Genomic DNA, 20922 nt, shown 5'->3' on the forward strand with positions numbered 1-20922 from the left:
ATGTGTGGCCTAATTGCATAATTAGTTTATGGTAGATATCTCTCTTTATATACAAAAACAATAATAAACAATTACTTATTTCATTTCAGGAAAAAAATTGTGCAATGGCCAGTGCAGTAGTATTCTTCTCCACTCCCAACCCCATCCTTTCTCCGCCCCAACCCCGTCACTATGGTACAACTTGGGCGAAAACATTTCTGATTCCCAATTCTACATCAAACCCACTATTTGATACAACAACCACAATAACTGATCAGATTACAGAAGAATAATACAGAGTCGTGTTTCTCGAGATCATCTTCCACTCCGTTGCTTTTTTTCTTCTAGGGTAGCAGCCTCATTCAACATGTCAGCAGCATCCTTGTGCATGTCAAGCTTGGCAAGGGCAACGGCTTGCATGTAAAATGCTGTAGACCAGTCAGGGTAGACACATTGTGCTTGCATTGCATCTCGGAGAGCAGCATCTGGTTGATCACATAGGAGATGGCAAAGACTACGCCGTGCATAAACAGTTGGAGATACCATTGTTCCCACATCTATGAACTGCACAAGCAAGCATGATGCAAGTGAGCAACATACAGAAGCACGTACACTTTCAGAGATGAGGTGGTAGGAAGGCATGGACAATGAAGTCTGTAAAAACACAGACTCGTGTAATCAAACTAATTCAAGCATATCCCACAGTTTGTAGTTGATAACGAACAGGCACTATGTTGCCAGCAAATTATTAGTCTGTTACATCAACTCACCCAGGCTTTACCACCCTAAGCCAAAGCATCAGAACCTGCCATTTGTAAATACCAGGATGCATTGAGCCAAAGTATCCCAGTAACTAGTAGTCTCTTAATTTATTATCAACAGCTAAAAGACTATTACATCCTGAACATTAAAACAAATAAAATGAAAGCCATTTTCTCATCTACAAATAAAGAGAACACACCTGAGAATAGCATTCTACAGCAGTTTTAAAATCTTTATCACGAAATGCTACATCTCCACGCTTTCTGGCCTCCAACATATCTCTCATTTGTTGTGTCCACTCTTGGAAAGATAACTGAGCACATACGTGTAAATGGAAAATTTCAACAGAATTAGAAATGGACATCATGAGAAGTAATTTTTGTACAGTTTAATTACCTCGTTGGTTCCTTCATCATCCTTGTAGTGTGTCATTACCAATATCTGATGGATAGCTGTGAGATCCATCCGTGAACAAGCATCACCCATTGGAGACAGGGGGTGCTGTGGGGTAGGGGGTGCTTCTTCATGCTTTGGAATTCCCAGCATCACATAGGACAGAACCTGGAAAAAGATTTATGATTCCAAAATTGTACATGTCTTACATGAATACAACCCATCTACATTTCAAAACTACTCAAAAGCTGCCTTAGATGCATTGTCTGGGAAGAACAGCAAACTTCTGAATAGCAACAGAAAATACAACCCCCTCCTTGGGTTATGGGGGGGGGGATTTATTGAGAAAGATAACAGCTAAGACAAAAAATATTTTATTAATGCCTAGATATCAATAGATAAGCAGGGCTCTATTGTGGCAAGCAATCTAGTCATTCAAGATTTTCACTAGCAACTATATTTTGATCCCAACTATTATCAGATTACTGCACAACAAGATAAATGTACGAAACTGAAGGAATGAGGCAAAGTAGGCAGCTTACATCAGGTTTATTCTGCAGTGGTGCAAGTGTCATAACAAGATCCTTGGTATTTGGTCGCTCCCCTGGTTCGTATTGCAAGCATCGTGAGGCAAGATCAAAAACCACAGTCGCCTCTTCAGTTGAGAAGTTTCCCTCCAAATGAGAATCCATAAGGAGAAGAATGTTCTTCCCTCGAATCATATCAAGAGCCTGCAAAAAGCACATAAGTCAAACTTCCAACAACAAATCTAACATTCAGCAACTACAGCTTAGTCTGCCATGCAGGCCACTGTGTTAAAGATATTTGACAATATAAATCTTTAAAATATTTTCAGAAGAAAAATTTACAAGATTTACTTGTATTTAAAAAAGCACTATTTCCTGTCAATTACATTTTATCTCCTCAACCATTTAGTTACAGCATAGCAATACCAAGGTGTTACCATGGTCAGAGAGCTTGGGCACAATACTAACAGAAACACGTACGATGTTCAAACAATGGAGTATTGACATGGGCTAGAGGTACCCCCGCCCCAGCCATCTTCAATAAAACAATATGACTGATACATCCTTATGCAACTCAATCTCACACTCGTTTCTTTCATAGGTGGGGAAAAGCAGTTGAGCATTGAAGACATGAATTTATCCCTTGATTTAAAGATTTTGACAATAGACAGCAAGTCCAAGGCTCAGACTAGAGTTCAGTCAAAATTATCTGGACAAGTTGAGCAACAATTTTGACTCCAGCTGCTACTTAACCAATAATACGTAAACTCAAGAGTAAGCACTATAATGGCATCTCATTTAGAACTGCCATGTTGGAGTCCCACAAAAATAAGATAATAAGATCATTTTGCTGAACCACTATATGGAAACTATGCATTCTGATATTCACTGCGGAATGACCATATGAATCACTTACATGACTAGGAGGGATGTGCTTTCCACTAAGAAGATCCAAAAGGACAGTCCCAAAGCTGAAGATGACACTTTCTGGGGTGACCCTTCCTGGACATTCAATTTAGTTATTTGCATGTAGTTAGATAGCATTCACTAATACAAGCAAAAATGAATCGCATTGCAGAAAAAATGAGAGCTGTTGTGCATTACAAAGAAATTCAGCAAGGCATTTCTTTGGAAAAGAAAATGCACGATTGTGAACATATGTGCCAGGCACAAGTTATTATACTGGGCTGACATATTTCCAAGTCTTGGACAATTTTATTTCATGCCATCTTTAACAACATTATATTCCAGAGATTACTGCTAACTACTTTAGTTTTTCGCATTCAAGAGATGAAGTTTTCATCAACAAAAAATGCTATGCTTTATGTGCTTGAACTCATGGAATCATATTGTTGTAGGCTACTAAAAATGGGAGAGAAAAAAAGATTGGAGGCATCTCCTACATGCTTGGAAGAAACAAAAAATGATTAATGAGAATAGGAGCATTGTCTGATTATGTCCTCATCTCAATTACTAATGATATTGGGAAATGCCAAGGCATAATATCTCCATTTCAATTTGATGTAAACCTTCAGTACCTTTATAGGTTATCAATTCAATTTCACACATGAAAAATGGAGATAAATTTGCTCAAAATTAATTTGATGCTTTGTAGGGTTGTACAAAAGATGATACTGTATCTTATTTGGGAATAAACTAAATTCAATTTTGAAAAGACATGGTTCTCTTCTTACATTTGGTACATGCATTCCCTTTGATTTTTCTCCTCTCTGTCTGATAAACGCTGCAGGTTCTGTAAAACTCATAACGAGGCTGTCCCCATGATACTTGAAGTTTTTTTTTTTTTTTCAAGGTGTAGCTAGTAGGATATGACTTTCAACCAAAATATTGTCATCGTGCATTTCAAACCATTGTTTTCAAGGATTTCCAACACCAAAGAAGACATAAATAACACATTGTAAGCACAGAAGTGAAAGAAAAACTGACTACTGAACTACATATGTTGCAAAAACCAACATCTACAACTGTCTAAGTAGATTTATAACAAGTAAAAGCATTTACCATTTCTTAGGTACTCAGGAGGTGTATAAGCAAGATTTGTGCTGTAACTCTTTCCATCCATACTATTCTTCATCAATCCAAAACATGAAAGCCGGGGATCTCCATTCTGCCAAAACCATCCACTGGATTACCACTCTCCTCTTATAAATCCCAAGAGATCCTCCAGAGGACAATATCTTACAACATTCAAAGATGTTAAACTAATCAAATAAAAAAAAATTGCCAATCTTTGACTGACAGACTAAATTATGATAGACCATCAAGCTCACAAAAGAGATAACTTACAATACCTCATCAAAAAGAACCCTGTAAGCGTTCAAGTCATGATACAGTGGACGACCTTCAGAACTACAATAATCTAAAGCTTCAGTAATATAAAGTGCAACTCTCAAACGCATGGCCCACTCAATAGTTTGATTTTCCCCTGTCAAGAAAGTAAAGTAAAATCATATTCATGGACAGAAAAATAGCAATATTCTGGCAGACAAATTTTCCAGTGACTTCTGAATAATTTTCCAATTCAGTTTACAAGATAGCAATGCTTCAAATAAACAATAGCAAGAGACGTTGTTACAGACTGGTATTAAATTTGACAACCCTCCCAGCTCATACCTTCAAGTCACAGTAGTTTATGAGTAAGAACTAATTCCAGCTTATTTTTTCCTTGTTTCTAATCTAAATTCCTTTCACCTCACAATTAATTTGAGGTATCCATGCAGGAATCATCGTGCATGATCAAAATGCCATTAGCTGCATCAATGCCTCAAACACATACAATTCCTTAATATATTCCTACAGAAGAAAAAGGAAACCCATCACCTGCCATCAATCATGATTTTCCATTAGGTTTCATATTCAACATATCCATACGGGTGATAAAAACGCAACATACTCACCAATAACACAAAAACAAAGCTGAAGCACATTAGCTACACCGAGAACAAATTTCCATTATTTTTACAGCAAACTGCAGCCTAATCTTAAGGTATTCAAGTTTCTTACCACATTATCCAACTCACTTCAAACAAATTACATTAGAATTTCAAACAAATTCAATGAACATTAATAAACTAAAGAGCCACGGAAATGAAAGGTGAATAAAAATGTAAAAAAAATTGCATATAATGCAGGAAGGTACATACAGTGAAACAGATGCTTTGAAAGGGTATCATTTGGCATGTATTCAGCCACCAACAGCCTCTCATCTCCATCACAACAATAACCAATCAAATTCGCTAACCTTTTGTGCCTCAATTTCCCAACACCCCACGCCTCGTCCTTCAAGAAAACAAAAAATCCATCAACAAAATCAAAACCCCAGAATGAATTTAGAAATAAAAATAAGAAAAGGGAATTTCTTTACGTACAGCGAACTGTTTAGGATCAGGCCAGGCCAGTTTGGTAAACTTCTTGACAGCGATCCAACTTCTGTTATTGCTGTTATTCTGATTTTGTAACCGTCCTTTATAAACAACATTGGACGCTTTTTCACCGCTTTCAGACACGATAAACTCGGGACTAAAGTTGTTTGTTGCAACTTTTAGGTCAGCAAATGAGAACTCCGTGAAAGACGGCACGCCACCAGCTCCACCTCCACCAAGACCACCGCTTTTTTCCGTTCCGTTTGTTGGCTGTGAAGAATGCTGCTGCTGTTGATTTTCCCGACGTTGTTCTTGCTCTCGTCGATTGTTTTTATTATCATCGGAGAATGGTAGTTTTAAAAAAGAAGATTGGCAACAACCCATAATAGCTCAGCCCCAGTTAACTCGGTACCATAAAAAGAACAGGAAAAGAATGAAAACAGCGACTGGCTGGCTATGCACTCGTGTGGTGAGTGACAGAGAGGGGGGGGAGAATCAGTGAAGAAGAAGAAGAGCAGATGCAGCAGCACCAGCTTTAGGGGCTTTTTGGTAATGTGATTAGTGTGTTTTTTAAAATAGATTTTTAATTGAAAATATATTAAATAATTTTTTTAAAATCTTTTTTATATTAAGTATTGAAATATTAAAAAACTTCAATAGAGCATCTAAACACAGAAACAGAGCCTTCATTTAATCCTCATTGATTTTTTTATAAAAAAAAAAAAACTTCTCTCTCTGCCTTTGCTTTCTATTATTGAGGTATCCTTTTACGTGATGAAAGGGTACTTTTGTCTTTATAAGAAAACAAAACAGCATCACTTCGTAATTTGTCGCGATATTTTGATCTTTCGTGATATATATATTATATATATATATATATATATATATATATATATATATATATCCTTTGTTCTTTCTTCAATGTTTATACTACAGTTGTTTTTATAGTTTCAACTCTTCTTTTTTAAATGCTTTCAAAAACACATTGTCTAAAATATATTAAATTAAATTATTTTTTATAATTTTTTGTACTAATACTAAAAATAAAAATAAAAAATAAAAAATTAATATTTTAATACATTTATAATTAAAAATATTTTAAAAAATCATTTTCTACCACGGTACCAGATATTTATTGTGAGTTATTTATATGTATAATTACTATCAATAAGTCTATCGACAGTATTATCTTGTACTGAAGTCCATCTTTCTTGAATGAATCTTCAATAACCATTAAGTCCATCGCTACTTGTTTTTATTTAATTCAAGAATTAATTCAAATAAAAATATATATTATTGGATCATTGACTCGTGAGTTATTGATAAAAGTGGTCACCAGTGTTAAAATATTATTGTTATTTTTTAAAACAATGTTGCTTTGGTCAGATTTAGTTAAGATAGTCATATCATTAAAAACTTATTTAAATTAATCAAGTGTCATTTAAGTTAATTTCATGTTTGGTTCAATTTAAAACTTAGAAAAAATTAGATATGGTTTTTTTAACCCAAACCTAAAGAATATTAATCCAAACTAACCCGAAAATGTGGGTTTTTTATATTTTATTTAATAAACCCATGAGTTAGTGAACCAAATTATATCAATTATTTCTATTAAAATAATATTATTTTTTTTGGTATCAACCCAATTTTTTGACGATGTTTGATTAGAATAGTTAAATCATTAAAAATTATTCAAGTTATATAGATTTCACCGAATTAATATATTATCCAGTTGAATTAAAAAAACTGGATAGAAATGCTACTGATATTCGCATATCACTAATCCATGTGTTATTTGAAGTGGTTTCCTAAACAATAACGCATCCGCGCAGTATGACTGGGATTTAAATAATGTATACTTTTTATATAAAAAAAATAATGGCAATAATGGACCGTGAATTAATATTTTAGCATGTATTGGGAAAATTATATTCTATTAAATGGATAGAATCATTCCTTGTTTAACTCTTTATTTACTTCTATATATTTTCCTAATATATGGTTTATTTATTATTAACGGAAAAATTATTCTCTTGAACAAATAACAATATTCTTGCTTTTTTATAGGATATCTCACAAAAGACCTTCGCATTTTTTTTTAAATCGAGATTACTGTAAATAAATTATAACATCCTCTAAGTGCAAGAAGTCATCAAAATTCCCAAGTCAACCCTTTCGACTTTCGAGATGAGCATCTTTCAAGTTTAAACTTTAAAGCCGTCTCCAGATCTCCTAATGCATTTCTTCTCTATAGAGATTGATTTGATGCCTCACCTGTGGCCGTATCACAATCGTGATTTGAAGATTGATAAAATTTATGTTTTAAAATGTTTTTTTTAATTTTTTTAAATATATATTTTTTAATTTTTTAAAATTTATTTTTAACATCAATATATTAAAATTTATTTTTAACATCAATATATTAAAATTAATTTTTTAAAAAAAATTCATTAAAAAATTATATAAAAGCACAGCCCTAACTGGATATGGCCATTTTTAAAATTATTGTATAGTTTTTATAGCATGAATTTAATCAAATTAACTCTTCCACAATAAATCAGACTAAAGTGAATGGATTAGCTATTATTAAGTATCTATGTTACATTAACTTAGTATGAAAATTATTAGGTCAGCCTGACTTAATGAATTTTATTTTTTATGATTTATTTAAATAAAACAAAAAATAAAGAGTTTTTATGTCGATACACGAGAATCTCATTTCAGAATAGACACCATTGATAATAACATTAATCGAGCTAATAGACTTCCATGATAGGAATTGAAAGGAAGGGTTATTAAAGTTTCAAAAATCAAAGTAAAAGGGTTAATATAGTAAAATATAACGTAAAATTTTTTCATATAACTGAGAGTTGAAAGAATAATTACTGGGGATTTTTTTTTTATTAATATAGATATATAAATCAATATATATTTATCTTGACTAATTTTATAGATTTTTAAAATTAATAATTATATAGACTTTAGTTATTCTAAAAAATTTAAATTTATAATTATTAAGAAATAAATCCAAAACTTATCATTTACCGTACTTTTCTTATTTTTATTTTTTTATTTACGTGGGTATACTTTTTTCATTTTACTATTACCAAACCATGCAGTGCTTCCAAAAGCAACAAGAAGGAAAATAAAATACTCTCTCTCTCTGCCTTTTTTTTTTTTTGGGGGCGTAACACACTGTTTTTGACGGAGACATGACTGCCCTCTACGAAAACGCCATCAATTGACAACGTGTGCTCGCTCGAGATTCGTAATTTGATAGAACCAAGATATTTTTTTTGTATTTTAATTACTATTTTACTGTATCCTCGTACATTTTTAATATAAGCAATCAAGTCATAAGACAATTTCTCTCATTAAAATATAGTCTGTATTCTATTTTTTTTTTAAAAAAAAAAAACATTCGTTGCAGGCATATATTATTAACTTACGCTCTGCGTAGTGGCTGAACTTTTGTTATTTTTTAATTTAATTTTTTTAATAATTTTAAATTATTTTGATGTATTGATATTAAAAAAAATTATTATTTTAAAATATTTAAAGAAAAAAACACTTTAAAAAATAACATTTATTATTATCTCAAATATCCCCTAAAATAATTTTTTATTTTTTAAAAAATAAAATAATATTATTTTAAAAAAATTTAAACTGAGCGTTATCAACTAATATATTAGAACAGCATAAAAGGTAAGAAAGAAAAACGAGTTAATGAGTCACCAGATTTACTTAGCGTACTAAACTGGGATTAATAACATTGAACATAGCTAATCATTGATGGATCAAATACATGACTGGCTCCCAATAAAAATACCCCGCGTGAGACAGACCTCGCGGTGCGAGTATAAGCGAGAAAACGTGGTCATATAGTTTCGTGAGTTTTTGGGCTTTTCTTTTCTCACTGCTGAGGCCTCGTTTCACACCATGACGTGTACTCTGGCCCGAACAGAAATCTTGCACGCAAGCCTAATGCAAGCTTGCCTGGCAGCGTGACATCATGCTTACCATTGCCGACACGATTGCTAGGCTAGATTTTATTGCGGGTTTGATGTCGTGTTGACCGGCGTTTTTTAAAGATATTTTTAATTTTAAAATTAATTGAAATATTCCTTTATTTTTAATACTAGGATATTAAAATCATTGCAAGTATTAAAAAAAATATTAAATATATTTTCAATTTAAATTTATTTTTAAAACACAACTATAGCCATGCTTAACCTATTACCTGTGTGGTTTCCATAGCTACGATGATATATTTTTTCTGACTGCACTACCGTATGTTTTCAGTAAATTAATCATCTTAATTAAATAATATTTTTATTCAATCTCAATTTCAATATAAAATCTAAATGATATCTTAATTAGATAGTAATTTAATTAATAAATAATTTTTTCATTGCATTAAACTAGGTGAATTAAACTGATATAAATAAAGTGTCAACAATATTTGAATAACTAATTCATAGACAATATGCTCAATCCGCTATTTAAAAATTATTTTTCCAAGATTCTCGATCGAAATTGCTGTAAGAAATTCAGAATAAAATCCTGGCACATTACCATAGTTTCTTAGGGTCATGTTACATGTACGAAATATTCAATATGAAGATGAAAAATAAAATAAAATTAATGGTTATAATATATAATTATGCTCGACTTTAAGGGTTTTTATTTTTCGTGTCTATTCATGATTTTCGTGGTATTTATCGTTTTTCTAGTTTTGAAGTTCAATGCAACCATCATTACTAAACAATTAATTAAATCTACTGTTTTAATTGTATGGTTAATTTACCTAAAGGCTATAATGCCAAAAAAAAATTATAATTATTTTTTAAAATATATTTTTATTTAAAAATATATTAAAATAATATTTTTTATTTTTTAAAAATTATTTTTGATATCAGTACATCAAAATGATCTAAAACTATCAAAAAATATTAGTTTAAAAAAATTATTTTATTTTAAAATACTTTTAAAATAAAAAAATAAACAAAGCCTTACCAAGTGATTTTTATAACTACAATCGTAGTAGAAATATAATTCTAATATTTGTTTGTTTTTTATATTTTAAAAGTATTTTTTAAAAAATTAAATTAAAATTAATTTTATTTTATAATTTCATATCATTTAGACATGTTGTTATTAAAATAATTTTAAAAAATATATTATTTTAATTAATTTTTAAATAAAAAATAATTTAAAAATAACTAATATACCCTCTGCATCCTCCTGCAGCCTAAAAGAAAAGAAAAATGCTACCGGAAAACGTAAAGCTCGAAGATATTTTTCAAGTTTTTTCTTCGTTTGAAATGACCACAATTACACTTTAATCTTAGTTCGAGAGCGGGTAATTCCTTAACCACATACACGATGCAGGAGATCAGATCAAACACGGATTTGTTGTCTTCGGGTTAGGTGAATGGTCTAGTTGACAACTACACGGGAGAGACCAAATCCAAGAAAAGTCATGATCACGCTATACAACCTGGCTAACAGAAAAAGTTCATGATTTTAGATTCAATCCGGTTTAAATTTTAAATGGATTAGCTAGCTGTAACGAGCTGAATCTAAAAAAACCTCCAAATTAGGATAAAAAAATGTTGTTTTGTCTGTTTTGTTATTTTTTAATTCCATGTTGTTAGCTTGTTCTTCTTATTTGAATTAGAATCCTCATTATTTTTACCCTGTAAGTGCTCGGTTTGATACCTGTTGAAATCCCTGTTTTAAGAGTACTGATGATTACTCCATAATAAAACTGCGTATTAAATTTTTCTGTGTAATCCCTCCTTCAGAAAATCCTGTCTTTCTTTTGTTTTTATTTCTGTATCTCGGATTCGGCTGTGTCCAGGCGTTTTACCATTGTTGTTCTGCAGTCAGTACAGGGTTGGAGGATGCAGAGGAATTTTGCAGAGCCGCCAGCCGCCATGGATTAAGATCAAAGCAACCAGGAGTTCTTGTTTTTAATCATATGTTAATATATATCTATTACAAGCCTTTCTTGCATTTCGAATAAATTAGCCAATCAACATATCTATCTCCAATTCCTCGGAAAGGGACAAGCTGTTCCAGGGCCACTGAACCTCAAAATGTGTCCAAATCTTATTTGAACTGCAATCAATATCCATTGTTGTCGACTTTCTTCATCTCGAACCCCAAGCCATTTATCTAACTTCAGCGGCATGTGTACACTTCTTCTTGAGTACAAAAGGAGTTTCCTCACGCGTCAAGAGTCATTGTCTCGAGCTTGACAATTTTGTTATGTAAACGTCAATGGCAAAAGAATCCAATTTTCTTCCATCAAGTTCATTGACAAAATTATACAAATTAAATATGCTTGTTTGATTGGATTTGATTTCTTTCCTGATGCTGAACAAATCTGTCAAACATTATACTCCACCCTGATTTTTCCCAAGGAAGAGCTACAAAAACTCATTGTTGATATTGTGATAACAATTATTTTTTAAAATGTTTTTTATTTAAAAATATATTAAAATAATATTTTTTATTTTTTAAAATTTATCAAAAAATACTTTTGAAATGCAAAAATAACCAAATTCTTTTTTTTTTTTACATCCAATCCATGTTCTAGAGCCATCCGCGGTGCTGTACCAGGTTAATAACAATACATAAGGTAAAAAGAAAAAAGAAAAAAGAAAAAAAGAAGTCAATTGCGGTATAGCTCATGGGGAGCTAAACCAAAATAAACATGTAAACAGGAATTGTGGATTCCATTTGCTTTCTTGGTTTGTGCTCAATTTATCAACAGGAGCTAATGACATTAGGGCAAAGATAGGTTGATCAATTAAAATAACTCACTGCCGATGCTAATCCATTCTGCTGCAAATTCTTATTTGAATCAGAAAAATGTTTTATTCACCACAAAACAGGTATACAACAATGATTCCCCTGTAGCCTGTACTGCTAAAAGGAACAATTTCTAGTACTTGAGAGATAAAAAACTTTAAAGTCTGAAACAAATTTACAGCAGTGAGAAAGCTGAGAATGATACCCTTACAATTTAAGCTGCAGGTGATGATAAAAGAGATAAAGCTGCAAGGTTTCAAACACTGTAGGGTAAATGTCCCACAAGGAAGAGAAAAAACAGAAGACAATCAAAGCATACCCTAGTAGATGTCAAGAAATCCTAGCAATATTACTTGCATCCGATCAAACACTGGATTCATGCCTCATGGGAGGCTGAACTGAACCGCTAAATATAACATCTGTAGCTCAAATACTGCAGCCAGGGTGCCCTACTTGTTACTGCACTTGGTGTCAGAGCTATCCATAGTTGAGGAGGTGAAATGAACAAAGGATGGCAAGAATGAATCCACAAATCAGCCTTGTGGACTTCAAGAAGGGAATGCACTGCATAATTCTTGAACTTTTATGTAGGTGAACCGAATACAAAAACAGCTTCAGCACAAAATTAATTCAAATGTGATGCCTAGTTACCGGTGAAGAATTAAGGAGCTGCTGGATTCTCTTGACTGAGTCTACTATGTTCAATGTGCACATGAAGCTCCTCGTAACCATGCATGGTATCAGCAGAAAACCGCTCTATGGCTACAAAAATTTGTTTCAGACCCAACTGAATACTGCTATTATTGATCATTATGGTCTGATGCATAGCCGTACTGGCTTGAAACACCTTCCCTCGAGCTTGCATCATCTTTTGCAACCTCTGCCCCTCCCTCTCCAAGATCTTCATTTTTCTCTCCATCTCCTTGTCTGTAGTCAGTCTTTGCTGTACGTAGACACAATGCCGTTCCCCGTATTGATTTACACTAGCGAAAAACCCATTCATTGCATAAATTACTTCCATCTCTGAGACCCTGTCCATGGCAAGTGACCACCGGTTACAGAACGCAAACACTGGAGGTGCTCCTATCCTGCCAGGGGAGAGTGGTGACACATCATCTGGCATTTCTTCAGGTTCAGATGGAAGACATCTCAGAAGCCAACCATTCAATGCTTTGACATAGCCTCTTTGGGCACTGATCCAATTGGAAAAGCACAGATTCCAATTTTGCAGCTCAATCTTGAGTTGTATCGCCGCTTCGAGACAAGCATCACTGAACTTCACATTGGATGCAATGGCATCCAAACTCCTGGCTTCCACAACTGCCTGGGACTGACATCTGTGGCATTCTAGCATAACTTTCCACATACCGAGTAACCTGTGCTTTAAACGAATCGATGTTAGCCGGCACAGGGAAAATACAGGACAGACAAGCAACAAGGCTAAGCTACATCTTAAAAGTTGCTGCAGACCAGCAATTCCTAGTAAAGAAGCAACAAGGTATCTACAAGAAAACATCAAAACGAAGTGAAATTAAAAACTCAGTGGCATCAACTACAGATTAAACAACAACATACTTTTCAATCAAGTTACTGATCAGTGGCCACAACTCTTCGTCCCTCAATTTATTGATAGTAGTTGATATCTTGTCAATTACTTGAATGGCAACTTTGATTTTAGTAGACAGCATCCGGAGTAAAGATCGAGTGGAGTTAACTTTATTGGCGTCAGCACCTTTCTCGTCCAAATTGTTCATCTGCCTGCAGTTCTTCGCATGAATGATCCGCAATTTTTCCTCAGCCTACAATAAAATCCCTTCTAAGCATTTACTCCTTTACAAGTCTAAAGAATTATCAGACAAAATGCAGAGCTAATCAAAGCAGCCAATCCAATGTACTTATGCTTGAATACAAATTTCTACTCGGAAACTATTGACGTGGGACAAAGTTTCTTCTGCGGTTTCTTCGCTATACACTGTGTCAACTATAGTTCAAATTAATATGAAAATTAAATTTAAACCCATGAAATTTAACATGCTAATGATTAAAAAGGAATTACTAATTCCTTTAGTAAGAAAGAGATGGGTTGTGTTTCAATTTTCAACCTCATATTTGCCAAGCAGATGCCCTTCTTGCCCAGTAGACTAGGAAGCATTCCAAGAAGAAAGCAAAAGAAAAGGAACAAAGCAAACATAAAAAGAAATTAAGTAGGATCAAATTCTTCTTGGAAAAGAGTAAAGCATACCTTGACTTCATCATAGAGTTTCTTCTCCCACAAGCACAGCTTCCTAAGAGTTGAAGACAGATTCACTGAAAATATACCCAAATCCTCACCAAAACCCCCATGAACAGAACCATTCTTCTCCAAAAAAGATGGACTAACAGTTTGCAATGTCTTGGAAGGAACTCCTTTACAGACAAAAAAAAAAAAAAGAAGAAGCAAATTACGTAATCTTGACAATATTTAATGCTAATAGACTAATTATTAAACAAGAAATTAAGCTATGTCAAAAAAGAATGCAACAAAGAAACCTTTGTAGACAGAATTCTTGGAATAATATCTGAATTTCCCTGCGTCAAGTATCTTTAAAACTTCATTTCCTGACTCTGCAGCTCTGTCAAACAAGACCTCTACTTCCTTCATGATCTCTAAGACACTTTGATTTTTAGCCTGCTGACCCAAATCTTTACTCTCCTCTTTCACAGATTCAACCTTCTTTTCTTCTACCACATCAACCTTATTCTGTTTCACACCATTACGTTTCTCTGCTTTCAATCTCACACCCCTTTTATCTTCTTCTCGACTTTTACCACTTTTATCTTCTCCACGAATTTCTCTCACAAATTCCTTATCTTTGGCTGGTAACTCATATCTCTCGTATGTTTCAAAGAAATTCAAGAAATCCCAGGCTGAACTACTTGAAGCCGGAGGTGGAGGAGTTTTCCATGCTGGGTAATCGTACCCATTATAGACATGATGATCATAAGAATATGAGTTAAACTGATTTTGTTGGATTGTATGAAGTGAATCAAAATCTTTGTTGTCTCTAAATTCTTCATCTTCTAAATCAGAAGGAAAATCAATATGGGAAGTCTCCGAGTTTGTTGAACTTGAGGGACAATTATCAGGTGAAGAGGGTTTACTGAGTTTAACAACAGTTTCAGGATGGCCGTTTGATTGAGAATCTGACTGATCATTGATGAGGGTTTGATCAAAGAAACGGCGAAGGGTAGGGCCAAGGGACTTGAGGGAGTGCATATAAGCAACATGAGCATCAGCGAGGGCATAGCTTTGGTAGAGAGCTTCTTCAAGGAACTTACAGCGGTCATGGCATAGAGATACGGCAGGGAGTTGGTCAATTCTTGAAGGGGAGCAGCCCATGAAGTGAAGAGTTGAACCAGACAAGAAGAGAGAAGTCTGGTCTGATCTGAAGAGGGGAAGTGGATGTTTGAGGAACGTTATAAGAAGTTTAAATTTGTTTTAAGGGGTTTGTGCGCCTTTAAAGCTGCATCTATTAGGGAGAGAAAGAAAGAAAGAAAGAAAGTGGCACTGAATGAGCTTTAATGGCATGGTAGAGGAGAGGGGGTGGCTGGCTGGCGGGATTGGCATAACGTCTCTTTGGTATTTTTGAGGTTTTTGCATTTATGGTCCTTAGCTTTTTGATTCCCAATATTTACATTAGTGTCCATGAGTGTGCCTTAATTTATTTCCTTACATTCCCAATATTTACATTAGTCCTTAATTTATTTCCTTACATTCCCAATATTTACATTAGTGTCCACGAGTCTGCCTTAATTTATTTCTTTACATCTTTAGTTATTTCGTTGTCATAGTACCTTATCTAAGCCGGGTTTGAAATCAAATCATCTAGAAAATTTACCCGGTAACATTGAGGTGACATAGTAGCTAACTCATTATCTAAGGAACCTAATTAATAATTTTTTTTCAAAACAATTGAATTTTATTTTTTATTCAGAATAACATTATTTTAATCAAAATTATTAAAAAAGTCAATAAATCCAGGTACAGTCATTAATTCAAGGGTTAATCTATCTAATCTTGATCGAGTCTTGTAACTATCGGTTTAATCATACCATGATGTTTTTGGTTTTCTTAAGGCATGATGTTAGAGTTGCTTGTTAAACCATAGTTATGAAATTTGGTCCGAATCATAGATTTGTTGGGTCAATTCCAAAATGATTTCATTTTCTTAATAAAATAATTTTGTTTTTGACAATAATTAAAAAATATCCTTTTGGGTTGGCCTGATTAGGTCGGCCTGATTAGGTCTCACCTGAGCTTAATAAAATTAATCTCTGAACTAGTTTTTTTAAAAAAACTTAACTCGGACTTGGTTTTAAGTAAGTAGGTTACCATATTGATTTATCAGATTGAGTGGAGATTATTAACCTATTATAGTATATAGTTCGTAAATAGATGTCGGAGTGAAGCGGAGTAGCAAACGTCTATCTTTTCAGGATGTAAATTATTGTTGTATTATCATAGATGATTGATAGGTAAGGGGTGCACTAGCAACGCTCGCACGGTATAGCAAATGTAATATTATTGAAAATTACTAATACCTCTTGTACAACTACAATTTACTTTAAATACATATTATGTAACCATAATTTGACATATATAGTGAAATATAGCTTCTTACTCGTGTGAATATAGATATATTGCCAAAACACATTAAATTAGTGTTTTTCTTGTTTTTGTATTTTTTGCAATATTCATCATTATTATTGTAGTTTTCACAACAAAACTATATTTTATTTTAAGTAGTTTCAAGGAAAAAAAAAACAAAGAAAGAGAACAAACCAATTGGGAAAAAGGTATTGTGCAAATGAAAAATTATTCCACAGCTTTATTTCAAAGAAATGGGATCAATGAATAATTTTCATCAGAGATCTAGAATATAGTAAAGTTTCATCTGTATACATGTACATGTATATAATAGTAATTTATACACTTGGAAACATTGTAGAGAGAAAAAAGAAATTATTGATGCACTTGGAAATCTACTACGTTTTTATACATTGAATCCCGGTATTATACAAGAATTGAAAGCACAAATATGCTCATGCTGAGTGTATATAATAATTACGAACAATCATTTATTTATTGGTAAAGGTGACGGCACTGGTCCCATGAGAATAAAGGTCAATGGATCTTCATTCCGTACATCTTTGACATCAATACCAATGTATATATTGAGAATTATCAGATGACTATACCATGCATATGATAGAGCAATTATACACTTCACCTCTCCGCACACATAGCTCCTGAGGCTACGCACAATCCATCATAGAGGATTTGAAAAGCCGAAAAGGATGATCTTATTTTCAAATCAAGCCATAATAGTAGTCATAATTGGGTAGTGTTGTGTCTTTATGAAGAAATTAAATGGACAAGAACAATATTTCAACCCTTTACTCGATTGAAACTAACGTGGGTGGCTCTCTGTCTATATTTTTGTTTTGGCAAAAAGTGAGCAAAGAGGTCTATAAATGCCAAGATGCATGAGACAAGGTTTAGTGTAAGTTGGTTCACTGGAGGAGGGAATACATTTGAAGTGATCAATTGGGTGATTCTGTCCAAGTGGTGATCTGGCAATTTGATTCTCTGCAAAGCCATGCAAAGCGTTAGAAAAGGTAAGAGAGGGAAGGGGAATAATGCTCTTTCCAAATGAAGAATGCTGTGTGTTCTCCTTTTGAGCGTTTTGGATTCGGGAAGACAGGCAAAGGAAAAGAGACACGTTCATGATGGGGATTTTGAATCTGATTGTATGCATGATCTTAAAAAGGAGGTTGGAGTGGAAATCCAACTCGATAAAACTTGTCTCTATTGTCTCTCCTTTTCCCTTGTTTTTTAATGCGTGAGATGCCATGAACCAAGGCGCCAGAGCAGCTAGGCATGGAAGCATGGTCCTCATTATCAGCATTCCACCCTATCCTAATTCCTAGGAAAGGCTACAACTTTTGGCCTTTGATGATGCCTAATAAAATACGAACGTGGGTTCTGGTTCGAAAATAAGTTGTCCCCCACACATGATTCTAGGTTTGGGTTCGGCTAGAGGGCAAGGTCCCCTCCCATACTACGTTACCACATTGAAAGTTAACAATGGTTACAGTAATGGATGAGTGAAATGTAAGGAGTAAATATTGTCGGCAAACGCTGTTCACCTGGCCGGAGCTTATCAAGAATAACATCCAGTGGCCCATTTTGATGGGCAGTTTCCCTTTCGAAGGCGAGACAAGTAGCGCCTCCAACGTCTTCGATCTATGCTAAAAAGGAAAATACGTGCTCATTTAATAAAAGTTACGAAAGATGATGGGAAAAAAAGAAAAGGTCACGAGCTTCTTGCACAAACAAGACAATGGTGATAAGCCTTCAAGCAGGATAATTTTGCAACGGTCTAATATGAAATGGGTCCAGTTGCTTGGGTATCTGATCATGGAGTTCACACACACACACACATATATATTTTGGAGAAATTTCTCAACCAAAAGCTTAAATTGTCATTTTAGGAATAATTATTTATTATTTTCTAACATATTTTTTTAATTAAAAAATCATTTGAATTTTAAATTTATATAAACTCATGCCACTATATATTTAATTTTTATTAATTAAAATAAAAATAATAAGATTTAAACTTGTGAGTGTTTGATTATCAAGATTCTGATATTATATTTAAAAAAATAATTTAATAAAAAATGTTAAATGAATTCTTGTATATTAATTTCGAATAATATAGACACACATTTGTACATGTATAATTAAGCTAGCATTGAAGCACATTCTCTCCATATACTCTTGTTTTGAGAGGGGATAATGGTGCTTCTAAGAACTAAACATTAGCGCACTTGGGAAGCCCACCTTGAAGTTTCTACAATTTAATTATTTTAGTAATTGATTGTGTTATTGAAAATACTTGTTATGCCCGAGTTGGAAAATTAATTGCCTTGAAAAGGTACTTGGATTGATTAATGAGTCACGTTAGTGGTCTCACAACGCTAAAAGAAAGTTTTTTTTTTTTATACAACATAATATTTAAAATTAACTTAATCAAATTTGGATAATCTCACTATATTTATTAATTGAATTTAAAACTTGGTTACATTTCAAATCATGAATTTTCTATATCGAATTACTGAAGCGTATATGTGGATGATTACGTAAAGTAACCTAACGCATGGGCCTATCCCGGCCCAAGTACTGCTTTTGCATTTGCAACGGGATTTGAACAAGGAATTTGTTTTTGGGCTTAATCTAGATGGGCCCATTGATTGAGCTTGGGCTGATGTTAGTATGGCTAAGTAGAGAGACGGCCCATAACATTTAATTTCGTAATTGAGTAGTTTGAAATTAATCAAAATAAACACCTTGTTATTGTATTATTGTGTGGATATTTTTTTTTTAAAAAAGTAAATGTGAATTAAGGAAAATAACTATATTTTTATACCAAAATTATATATATATATATATATATATATATATATATATATATATATATATATATATATATATATAAAACATAGACTAAAAATACATCAATTTAATATTGGTTTTTTTCAATTTAGAGATCATGTTATATTGTATTATTCGAAGTAACCATCCTATCCGAATGAATATATAATAAATCTAAAACAAACTCATTAACTAAATTACAAGTGCCAAGATATATCCAAAATCTCTTTTGGAAAAAAAATGAGATCTAGCTGGCTACAAGGGGGGGAAAAGTAGTGGATCCCGATAATTTCTAAGAGGTAATGAGCAATTAATGAAGTTCAATTATTTTGAGGATTGCAAAACTCGTAATCATGGACCTCATAAGTGTTCGTGCATGCATTACATAGACCTTTTTGTTCATTTTTCTCCCCTTCACGAGGCATAAACCTAGCACACTAAAGATCAAGGGACCACACCCATAGCTCCTTTTGCTCTCTTCTTTTAGTTGGGATGTCAAAACAATTTAAGTTCTGAGCTAAATTCAGCTGTCAATGCCGGTGGAGGCCATTGAATCTCGAGAACAAGCTAGAAAGGGCAGCGATGCCAACGAATAGGAAGAATAATAATGCATTATTTTCTATATATTAACTCGAAACGAAAGTCATGATGAAGGAATGATTGCATTGAAGAGTAAACGAGCTTTCCAGCTAAACAATAATTATTAAAACTAATAAAATCACCAGCTATATATGTATAATGAAATTATGTTAATTAATATATAGCCATGTGATGCTTTGCTTCATTTTGTAAATGGATTCATCAACGTGCAAGCCTATGCACGTAACATGCTTATTAATCTCCATGTCTTCAATTTATTATTTGCGTAACAACAAAGTTAATCTTCTCTATCTCTATGTCATGTTTTAGGGCATGTCTACAACAATTATAACACTGTTTTTCTTCATCATCTTTTGGCTTCAAGCATGCTTAAGCTAGAGATTTTGGTGAAATCGATTAAAAAAAGGTCTGCATGCCAATATTATGGCCTAGAAATTGAGGAATTAATTATTTATCAAAAGAATTAAAATTTAAGAGATTAAATCTCCACTATCACTCTAAAATCTAATGTAGGTGGCTCAATGGTAAGAGTTTGAGACTAAGAGGTTTGTTCTTCCTGTGATTTCAAATTCGAACTCTGTGGTTGCTAATATGATGGTCACTAGAGGCTTATATGATCGATAACTTCAGGGCTCATGAGATTAGTCGAAGTGCGCACAAGCTAATCTAGACACCCATATTAATAAAAAAAAATCTCAATTAAATTAAAACAGATGAAAAATAAAGTTATTAAATCAATAGCTTAATTTTAACACACAATCTGTATTTAAATTTTCCATACTGCATATGGTTGTCAAATGTAATACATGGTGCATCTATATTCACCAAATCATTTTCAATATTTGGACACGCAGAGGTGCAAGCTAGCCTAACGAATAACGTGACACTGCTACAATACAGCTAAACTTCACATGCATGTATATGGGTTTCTTGATTACAATATATATATATATATATATATAGAGAGAGAGAGAGAGAGAGA

General features: G+C 33.1%; 2 protein-coding genes across 3 annotated transcripts; both read right to left on the bottom strand.

Annotated features, from left to right (window-relative positions):
• Positions 1-61: 61 nt before the first annotated feature.
• On the bottom strand, positions 62-5730 carry LOC118061946 (serine/threonine-protein kinase BSK1). 2 transcript variants are annotated; one of them, XM_035075588.2, is made up of 10 exons: positions 5051-5730; positions 4826-4961; positions 3974-4107; positions 3684-3789; positions 2578-2663; positions 1677-1865; positions 1138-1302; positions 941-1054; positions 750-784; positions 406-543 (listed from the first exon to the last, which is right to left on the bottom strand). In XM_035075588.2, exons 1-10 carry the CDS (start codon positions 5426-5428, stop codon positions 537-539), a joined length of 1350 nt encoding a protein of 449 aa, XP_034931479.1. In that variant the 5' UTR covers positions 5429-5730; the 3' UTR covers positions 406-536. The 2 variants fall into 2 exon arrangements, with proteins under 2 accessions (XP_034931478.1, XP_034931479.1); XM_035075587.2 differs by lacking the exon at positions 750-784 and having other exon boundaries at positions 62-543; positions 5051-5728.
• Positions 5731-12003: 6273 nt separating this feature from the next.
• LOC118061944 (protein ALTERED PHOSPHATE STARVATION RESPONSE 1) lies at positions 12004-15456 on the bottom strand. Its single transcript, XM_035075585.2, has 4 exons — positions 14393-15456; positions 14106-14269; positions 13439-13662; positions 12004-13239 (listed from the first exon to the last, which is right to left on the bottom strand). Exons 1-4 carry the CDS (start codon positions 15240-15242, stop codon positions 12525-12527), a joined length of 1953 nt encoding a protein of 650 aa, XP_034931476.1. The 5' UTR covers positions 15243-15456; the 3' UTR covers positions 12004-12524.
• Positions 15457-20922: the final 5466 nt, after the last annotated feature.

The sequence above is a fragment of the Populus alba genome, chromosome 5 (assembly GCF_005239225.2).
Source record: "Populus alba chromosome 5, ASM523922v2, whole genome shotgun sequence".
Lineage (NCBI taxonomy): Eukaryota > Viridiplantae > Streptophyta > Magnoliopsida > Malpighiales > Salicaceae > Populus > Populus alba.